The sequence below is a fragment of the Thunnus maccoyii genome, chromosome 20 (genome assembly GCF_910596095.1).
Source record: "Thunnus maccoyii chromosome 20, fThuMac1.1, whole genome shotgun sequence".
In the NCBI taxonomy this organism is placed as follows: domain Eukaryota; kingdom Metazoa; phylum Chordata; class Actinopteri; order Scombriformes; family Scombridae; genus Thunnus; species Thunnus maccoyii.
In genome coordinates, this window is record NC_056552.1 from 9,778,664 (window position 1) to 9,789,066 (window position 10,403).

Consider the following 10,403-nt stretch of genomic DNA (forward strand, 5'->3'; position numbering starts at 1 on the left):
TGATCCCTTTCACATTGCACCTCATCATTGGACCCACTTTAATTTAGAAATATTGATTAGTGCAGCTTTAAATCAAATTAGGATTTAAGATTTGACTAGAAGTTGACCGTTTACTTTACATACTTGATACTTGACTTGAGACTTGAAAGAAAATACATATAAGCACTGAAAGGACTTGTTCTCAGGTATTTTAACACTAATACAGGTGTTCAAATGCGGTGTCAGTTTAATGGTCACCATTTAGAAACCTGACAGACTTTCATCTTTATTTTCCTTCACAAGCCCAGAAAAACTGAAAAAAGTCCATGTGAGTGATGATTTTACAGCTTACAAGTTGTCCATTTAATGCTTGAATAGTCCTTTTACATAGAGACAGCCTTCATTTCAACCACCATGCTGACATCATGCTGCGTCATGATGTCATATTTGTTGTGGCCACAGGGGGCAGTGTGATCCTGGAATGTCAAAGACCCATAAAACGAGACAAGCTCCTCTCTGCAACAATAAACCAGCCTTTCATATATCAGTGTGTCCAAAATATATCCTCTCTCACCTTTGCTCAGGTGCATGGACCAAGGGCAAAAAAATATAATGATGCACCAGCTGTTGTATATATGTCCCCATTTTGTGGAGTTAACACAATAGGAAAGAAAAATGGAGCTGTTGCCATATCAAAATCATCCACCGAATTGCTGTGCTGCTGAGTCGGCATGTCTGGGAGGAATGGGATGAAGGAAGAGGAGGAGGAGGAGGAGGAGGAGGTGGTGGGGGGTGGGGGGTGGTGGTGGGGGGGTGCAGTTGTGACTCATTCAGGTTGAGATGACAAAGCAGTTTCTCTCCTCACACAGTAATGAAAATGGCTGCAGGGGCTGTCGTTGTCTCTCCCAAATAATTCAGTTGAATGAGGCATGATATTACAATGAATAAATAAAAATGTGATATTAAGTAGCCTACAGTGAGAAATACTCAGAATCAGAAAAGGGAATTATATCTTTGCAAGCTGTGTGGTGTGATTACAGACGACGTGACAAAAATCTCTCAAGGCATATGATGTAAAAAAAAAAACTGCTTCCTTTCCACCATAGTGTTGAAGCCCTGCTGGTTATGTAACAGCGCTCACAAGCTCAGCTTCCAAAAAGGTGTGTCCAGAGCAGCGTGCCAATCACAATATGCAAACGGAGCAGAGGCTGCACCGAGCATGAGTGAGAGCCATCAGGAGAAAGATGGATGATGGGATGGAGTGGTGTTTGAGGGGCGGGGCTGCAGCACGACTTAAAAATGCTGCAGCATCCGGCTGTCTCTCCTCCTCCTCCTCCTCTCTCCATCTCGTGCATACCGGCTGCTTCCTCCCCCCTCTTTCTCTCAGTCTGCCTGCTGTAGCCCTGCTGTGCGGTCCTCTCAGCTCTCTGTTGTAGCACCGAAGGGAGGAGGAGCCACCAGCACACTCACACAGCCGCACACTTGGGCATCTCACATCATCTCCTTTGCACGCTCACTGTAAGCACCAGCCAGCCAGCCAGCCAGCCAGCCAGCCAGGCCCGTTTGGAGCAGGGGAGCCCAGCCGTCTCGTCGCCCAAGATGGATGTACTGATGAAGGGGTTCTCTATGGCCAAGGAGGGAGTGGTGGCCGCCGCAGAAAAGACCAAAGCTGGAATGGAGGAGGCAGCAGCCAAGACCAAGGAAGGGGTGATGTATGTAGGTATGTAACCTCCTGTCTGTGGAGCTGCACTGACTTACGGGGAAAAAAGGAAGAAAGTTGGTTAGTTTAGGTGAGATGCATTCTTTTTCTTTTTTTTTTTTTTTTTGGTGTGTGTGTGTGTGTGAGTGTGTGGTTACATCATGTCTTTTTTCCAGGGCTGTGAGGTGGGGTCCCATGGGTGTCCATGTCTGGGACACTTGTGAGAAGTGAGGAACAGAGGGAGGAGGAGGAGGAGGAAGAGGAGGAAGAAAGGAAGGAGGGGATGGAGTGAGCGTTGGCAGGATACTGCTGCAGGACTGGTGCAGGGCAGAGGGTGGGGGTCTATCAGAGTGAGAGATAGACAGACTGGGGGGTGATAGATGGAGAGGGAGATAAAAAAAGAAGTTGTAATTGGCTGTAACTGGTGGAGGACTGGTCTGTCTCATGGTGAAAAAAAAAGATAATTAAAGAGAAAGAAAAAAGGAAAGGAGTAAAGAGGGGCACTGCAGGATGGTGCTTTTTTTCATCTTTCCTATTTTATTCACGTTCAGTTTTTTGTGGAGCAGTTTGCAAAGGGATGTCTGGTTAAAGACTCAATGCAGCAGTGTAGTAGAGGGGAAAAAAACTCATTTTACCTGCCATTTTTAAATTTACAGAACAGAGATGACCTACATTTAACAGGCTGCCATAAATATTTTGTGAGATGAATTCATAAATTAATAAATATATATAGACTGGGAATTTTAAATAAAAAATACACATGTATATCGTTTTAAGTGTAATTGGTTGGTGGTTGTTCAGATTTGTTCCTTCAGATACTTACTATACTCATGCTATATTACATTAGCTTAAACAGTGACTGCGTCACATCTCAAGGTTACCCCAAGTACCAGGCTTTTGGGCCTTCTGCAAGAGGAGGGGAGGGGGTGCAAAATTTTGGAGGGTGGGAGAGGAGTGGAAATCTTCGTCATCATCTGCGGTCCATCCATTCAGCAGCTCTGACTGACAGCTCTGAAACTGCTCCTGGCAGTTTCAAATCTTAATCATGATGATGAAAATGAAAATGAAAAGATGTAACTGTCTGCGTGCCAGACTCAATGTCACAACGTGAAGGAGGGGGGAGGGAGGTGAGGTGTACGGGGCAAGGATCACTTGAGCACTGCAGCAATTTGCTCTCCATCAACCCTCCCTCCACCCTCCACACCATCCTTGTGTAGATGCAAGAGTGTGAGTGCGTTTTTGGCGTTGCAGCAGCAGGATTTGCCTGCCAGTGCGTGCTGCTTTGATGACTAACCACCTTCATCCCCCCACAGCTCTTAAACCCCCCTCCTCCTGCCCACCCGCACCCCCCACCTTCCCCACCCCAGGGAAGGATGGAAGGATAGAGGGATGCAAGTGGAAAGACAGAGAGGAAAAAGAGGGAGGGAGAAGGGAGGGGTGTTATGTCAGAAAAAGCCTCTAGTCTCGTGGCTCCTGTATGAACAGATGGACGGTTGAAAAGAGAGAGAGAGATAGGTGACATGTAGTGATGGAGGGATGATGGAGGTGGAGAGAAGAGGGAGAGGATGGAAAATGAAACCTTGATGTTCCACAGAGTACAGCCTAGTGACAGGTTAAGGGTAGGGGGATGAGGTGGGTGGAGGACGTAAAAGTGAACTGAGAGACAGAGAGAAAGGGAAGAGGGAAAGAAAATGCAAATGCAGATCAGTAGGGGAGGAAAGGAAGATGTAGAGAGAAAACCAGAGAGGAGAGAGGAGATGTGATCACTGAAGTGAAGAGGGTCGATGGCTCAGATAAACCATTGTATCTGCCTGCAGCAGAGTGCAAACGGCAGCATGTGAATGTGGGTACACAGTATCAAGGTCTGCATGGCCGCTTTCATGCAGGCCAAACCTGTGCAGACAGACAGACAGACAGACAGACAGACAGACAGACAGACAGACAGACAGATAGATAGATAGACAGATAGACAGATAGATAGATAGACAGATAGACAGATAGACAGACAGATAGACAGATAGACAGACAGATAGACAGATAGATAGATAGCGGGACACTGAACACAAGCAGCCACAAAGAACTCCTAAAAGTCTGATATTTCTTTGAGGAACTCATCAATAATATGCAAGAAAAAGATTCTAGATGCTGATTTTCAACAATATGAAAATATGGCTTTAATCATTTTGCCAGAGAAAGATTTGTGTGAAAAGCTTAGTTGTCTCTCTTCTTTAATAATGATCAAAATCTAGCAGCTATACATTTTTTTTTGTCCTGTAATCATCTTTCCACCCCTTATTAATTATATCGAATAATTTGCTTATCTTGCCTCTCGCAGAGGTTTTCATACAAGGCCTGAACTTGTTGAACTTGCTCTCCTGCACAGGTTTCTTTTGCATAGGTAGTAAGTGTGTCTGTGTATATGCAATGTGAATGTCTCCATGTATATCTTATATGTTTTTTATTGCTACAAACGAATGAAAAATATCGCTATTGATAGAAGTTTTCGTTAAATATATGGGTGATATCCGAGCCTCCATCTCATCAGGACTGCTACAGCACAAATCCTTGTCTGGAAAAATTGACTTAAGCCACTTCTTTGTGCATCTAATACATTATTTCATAATAGGAAAAAGCCTTCACACACTCTAATCTGTGCAATATTCATTTATTGCAGCAAGCTTTTGAACAGGATTATTTATTATCAGGATTATTTCAAAAATTCCTCTTTTGTTCTTGTTCTTATGCTCAGCTGCTTCTGTCCAAAAAAATCATTTGATCATTAAAAAGGAAGTTCTATCAGAAGTTAATCACTCTTTCTTAAATACAGCGTGTTCTATGTGATGATGACAGACAGATATAGATATTCACACAGTGCATTGACACTCGGGGGAGGGGGGGGGGCTCCCTCTGTTGACTGAGAGAAAGAAGCTGTGTCATTGCAGCGTGAGTGTGTGTTGGGCTGTACTGCAGCACTGCTCAGTAGTCAGGCACGTGGCTCATGTAGCACAGGGAGCGTGCAGAGAGATGAAGGTAAGCAGGAGATGGAGAGAGGACGGATGTATGCAGGATACTGTAAAAGGCATCATCTGCGTTTGTGTGAAAGTACAAAGAGAGGACAGTCTCTGTGCTCTAATTCTATTCTATTAATCTGCACATTTATTCTCATCTTTCTCCTTCCTTTCATTTCTACCTTCTTTTAGTTTTACCTTTCGTCTTTTACAGCAGATATTTCTCTCGTTCTATCCCTGGCAGATTATATAACTACAATTTAATCTGCTTAGGATCATACTGTAATGAGCACAGGGCTGGTAGAGCAGAGAGGGATACACAGAGAGAAGCTGCTGATCATTAGATGTTTTCCGATAAAAATATCTATAAAACACAGACTCTAAGCCAGCCGAGCTTCATAGAACGCTTAAACACCAAAGACTGAGTTCTCAAGGTTAAAAGGGAAAGATAATAGAACATTTAACAACTCACACAGGCAAAAAAAGGACCAGGAAGCAGCCAGGGAAGGACATCAGTCACACTGAAAGGACATTAGTAAAAGTAGCTCTTTAAATGTATTTTTAGAAAGAGGAATGGATACTGCTGACCTAACGCTCTCAGGAAGGTTGTCTCACAGTCTAGTGGGAGCAACAACAAACACAAAATACTGAACGTTATCACTCAATTTTAACATTAGAGATGTTTCTCTGACTGGAAATTTAACATAATATAAAAATATGGGAATGTAAAAATGTGTTTATCCAAAACGTGTTAAAGCCATGACCAACATTACATTGATATTACATTGATGCAATCATTGTCAAAAAGGAAACCGTGAAACCGTTTAATTATAAGGATATAACTGTGATGTGATTACACGTTTACTACTTTGTCTTCTCATTATTACAACATGAATAAATAGATGCATAATGTCATCAGGATCATGGTTCGATTCATGGATCAATAAAATCATGGACATTTCAAGCTCGCATCCTAATTCGCCCTCACTGATACTGATTAAAAGACAAAAATAAATACTGTCAGAATAAAAAATAAATGCACAAAAAATATAACATAACCAAAGTAATAAAAATATGCATGATACGATTATCATCTGCTATAAAGTAGTAAAGCAGTAAAAACATTGACAGCTTCATTTTAACCATGTACTGTACTTGAATGTGATTGTGATATCCTTCTTTGATTCTCAGGCAGTAAGACAAAGGAGGGAGTTGTGTCATCAGTAAACACAGGTAAGAAAAGCTGTGTGTGTGTGTGTGTGTGTGTGTGTGTGTGTGTGTGTGTGTGTGTGTGTGTGTGTGCATGTGTATTCCTCAGATTATGGGGACGTAAATCTGTTTATGTAGTTGTAGGGACTCGCCTCCCTTATAGGGACAAAAAGCATGTCCCCTTAACATAAATCATTCATTTTAGGGTGAAGACTTGGTTTAACGTTAAGGTAAGTTTAGCTTATGTTAAAGTTAGGGTAAAGGTTGTAGAAGAATATTGTTGGACTGGAAGTCAACAACAAGCCCCAAAGCATCTCTATAGCTCAAAGACCTCATGATGTTCTTAAACCTGGAGAAAATTAAGTACATCTGGAAAATTTGAGTCTGTTTGGGGCTCTATGATTAATTACATAGTTAAATTAAAGACTCTACAGGACCAATGAAGCACTCACCATAGATACACACTCTGTCAATACATGACTTAACCACTATGTTAAGAAGGAGGAGGACAAACATGTAAGAAATGAGTCCTTTATGTATTTCATTGTTCAGTTAAATGAATAAAAAGATAATACAAAGGTTAGGGTAAGGGTTAAGGATAGGCATATGGTGATTATGGTTTAGGTTAGGATAAGACTCCAAGAAATGAATGTAAGTCAATGTAATGTCCTCTGAAGTGATGGAAACATGATTGTGTGTGAGTGTGTGTGTGTGTGTGTGTGTGTCAATTTCACTACTAACCCTCCTCCACTCTGCGCCCCAGTGGCCAACAGGACTGTGGATCAGGCCAACATCGTTGGAGACGCAGCAGCTGCTGGGGCTACTGAAGCATCACAGGCAGCCGTGGAGGGTGTTGAGAACGTCGCCGCGTCATCCGGGCTCATCAACCAGGTCGGTTACTGTGCAAATGCTGGGTCACATCAACAGTTTCCAGAAGGTTTGAGCTTTTTCAAACCTGCTTTAGCACCTTTGGACTATAGACAACACGTCAGAACAAGGAAAGAAACACTCCTGCAGGTGTAGGAGTGCTTATATACTGAAGCTGCACTCCAAACGCCAAAAAAAACACACAATTTTTAGGGAGGAGAAGAGTTTTGTGAGAGAGAGAGAACCAAAGATTTGAACTATATCTGATGTCATACTGCTACAAGCTCAGACAAACCTGAGGACACTCACAGGTCCAGAAGTAAGATTCAGCCTGAAACTGATACTGACTGATCTTTTGTAGACAGCTGGTTTGAGGCCAGCCACTAGATAGAGCTCTTTCTCCATATCCAACACATCAGAGCGCTGCAGTGATACTAAACATGCTATGTTGTATGAATTTACTATCCTTTTTACTCTTATTTTATTTAAATGTTTTTCATACATTTATCTATTATAGATAAATGGATTAGGGTTGCATGTATATTGTATGAATTTTGTTCCAGGGTTCAAACTATCTATTAGAGTTCTTGAAATTTTTACCTAAAGATATTTGTTTAATTTAATATGTGACTTAAAGTTTACAAAACTTAACACTGACCTGATAATCAGACTGAATTACCATTATTACCATAGTTATTACCATTCTCCTTGAATCGCTGTGTGATTCAGGGGTCTGGAACCAGGCTAGTTTTGTGTTTTTCATGCATGTCTCTCTAATAGTTTTTCTGTGTCTGTGTTGCTTCTTTTGTTGTAATATCGTGGCAATGCTTCTGTCCTGTGTATTGTTGCTGTGTTGTGTTGCTGTTGTTCTTACCTTTTCTTGTTTATGTTGTTTGTGTCTCATCTGTGTTCCCCTGATAGGAGGAGCCTGTATACGAGGTGCCTGTTGGACATGGCTGTGGGGGAGGGGGGTCATAGGTCATCCTAGGGTGGGATGGGGTGAAGTAGGAGACAGTGAGGGGATGTTCTGCATGCTATATGCACCAAGTTACCCATGTATTAAGTAGTAGAGACACCTCTAAATCCAATCTGATAAAACCTGCAATAAATCTGACTTTTTGAGCAGAATCTTTATGTTCAAAGGATATCCTCACTATTTTTTCATGTCGGTCTTAAAACAATATCAGGTGCCCAAATGAACACTGGAAGTTCTTGTTTGTCCTCCTGTTCATACTGACCATTATAATATCCCTTTTAAATGTGCGTACTATGTAAGTGATGGGGGACAAAATCAACAGTCCTCCTTCAGCTCCACTGCTGAAGCCTCATAAAAGCTTTACATGAACTTTTAAATACATTTTTTAACAAAAAGAGGCTTGTGGATTTTGTCCCCCATCACTTACATTATAAGCATATTTGAAAGGGATGTTTTAATGGTGAGTATGAACAGGAGGAATGATTACAGCAGGCAAAACTAGTTTCAGTGTTCGTACAGGTGCTTGACTATTGTTTTAAGACAGACTGAAAAAAAATTGTGAACCTACCCTTTAAAGGTGGGATTTATTGCAGGACTGCTGTATTGATTGTACAGGTGTAACTAATAACTCAGTGTATAGTATCTAATGGCCTGCAACAGACTGAGTGAGCATCAACAGGAGAACAGAGAAACAGAAGCCAATGTGATGCTTCCCAAATTCAAACGCAGTATTTTTAGTTTTGGATAGAAGCTTCTATCAAATAAGTATCTTTGTAAATATTCATTATTTCCAAAGATACTTTGTATTTATTCAAATAAAATAAGTTCTGACTATTGCCAACACTTCCTCCTGACATCTCAGATGCTTACTCATTCATGTGATTGAGGCTACAATGATACTAAACTTCTCCATTTCTAACCATGTAGCTCCCCTGTGTAGCATTAAGTGACATACAAGCTCTCAGCCACATCTCTAGCACGTCAGATAAGTCAGTGAATATATTCATGGCATGTACCAAAATAGCTTAATGCACATCTCAGGCTGAGCGAGGCCTGTGCACCTACATGAGAGCCTTTACTTCACTCTTACACGCTGTGAAGCTCTAATCAACTAACTGACCCCTTCCCCTGGAGAGTTTTATGCATGATACTTCGAGTAGAGTTTATACAGCATGGTCTTTATAGTCTTAACTGCTTTACCGAATCAGAGCTGGAGGAAAACGAAAGCTAGATAGCCATTGGTGCTTGTGGCCCTCCACCCTGCCATCACCTCATCCTGTCATCCTCTCAGAAACGTCTACTTCAACTCTTTTTTTTGTGTAATTTATTCTCACTTTTTCTCTCTCCTCATACAGGGAGAATATGGAGGAGCGGAGCAAGGTGGAGAAGGAGGAGAGGTAAGGAAACACCTTGAGGGCGGTATTGGTGCAAAGAAGATCAGTCAGATCAAATTATGTGTTACACTTTTGGCTAAGAGCAGCATGAGTAGGAATTATAGCTGCAACTGACAATTATTTTCATTATCAATTCAGGTATTCACTTTTGTGAGACCTATACTTTCCTCCACTACATTTCTGAGGGAAATATTATATTCTTTACTCTTCAGTTTATGTAATGGCTGCAGTATGTGGCTGCTTGATAAATGCACTAAATTGCTTTAGATGAAAATGATTAAACAGTAGATGCAGTAGTTTAGTAGCACCACTTAGGTCAGATACAACATTGAAATAGCATTGAATCATCAATAATTTACAAATTTAAAGTATGAATCTGTGATCCAAGATCAAACCAAATCATAGCCCCCCAAACTTTAAAACACAGGAGTGGATACTACAACACCCAAAATTTAATTGACAGGTTTTGTAATACAGGAAAGCGTAAGAGACTACAACTAAATGTAAGTTATTTAAGTTTTCATAAGCTCAGTAGTATTTGTAAACAGCAGGGAAATATATATATATATACCTATATATATATATATATGGTTATTATAAGCTGACAAAAACACAAAATGATTTTTTTCTATCAATTTCAAGTCAAAAGTTTCAGTTATATAAGTGAATAAGTGAAATGAAACCTATGAACATAAAGTACAGACTGTGCTTCTGAAAGGAGTGGTTTCACTTTTGATATTGAATGCAGGACTTTAAAGTGGTACTTACGATAAAACACTGGTCAAAACTGATGTAGCAAAGGACAAAATGTTTACCATATATATGTTTTTTTAATATTTAGCATTCCCCAAGTTTGTACAGCAGGCTTTTTGTTATAAATTTGTGTCTCTAAGTGAAGTTGAAATAATCCTGATGCAGTGGTGGATATATATACCTTATATATAGGGTAATATTGTTCTTTTTACTCCACTACATTTATTTCTTTACTTCTGAGGCTTTAGTTACTTTACTATTTGACATATATGTTCACCTTTTATATTGTGATGCATTTGTTCCCAACAAACAATCTCATTCTTATCAAATCATTTTAATCTATAATTGACTTCTCAGAACAAGTGAAATAATCCACAAGTGCTGTATCCTGCTTGTTTTCAAAGCAAATCAATTGGTTTCAGGTATTTTCTAAAATCAAGACAGACAACAGGTGATTGAACAGGGATAAATGTGACATGACTGAATATACAACAACAATATACAACATTCCAGAAACT

At 40.4% G+C, this 10,403-nt stretch overlaps 1 protein-coding gene across 1 annotated transcript; it reads left to right on the plus strand.

Moving 5' to 3' along the window:
* Positions 1–763: 763 nt before the first annotated feature.
* Positions 764–9,246, plus strand: sncgb (synuclein, gamma b (breast cancer-specific protein 1)). Its single transcript, XM_042398091.1, has 4 exons — positions 764–1,699; positions 5,878–5,919; positions 6,659–6,786; positions 9,094–9,246. Exons 1-4 carry the CDS (start codon positions 1,579–1,581, stop codon positions 9,244–9,246), a joined length of 444 nt encoding a protein of 147 aa, XP_042254025.1. The 5' UTR covers positions 764–1,578.
* The last annotated feature ends 1,157 nt before the right edge of the window (positions 9,247–10,403 follow it).

What these genes read in the sequence shown, in the direction of transcription:
- sncgb (XM_042398091.1), top strand. Translation starts at nt 1,579, where the DNA reads ATGGATGTACTGATGAAGGGGTTCTCTATGGCCAAGGAGGGAGTGGTG. An exon ending in GGAAGGGGTGATGTATGTAG is followed by an intron (nt 1,700 to 5,877) that starts GTATGTAACCTC and finishes TTTGATTCTCAG; the next exon opens with GCAGTAAGACAAAGGAGGGA. An exon ending in CATCCGGGCTCATCAACCAG is followed by an intron (nt 6,787 to 9,093) that starts GTCGGTTACTGT and finishes CTCCTCATACAG; the next exon opens with GGAGAATATGGAGGAGCGGA.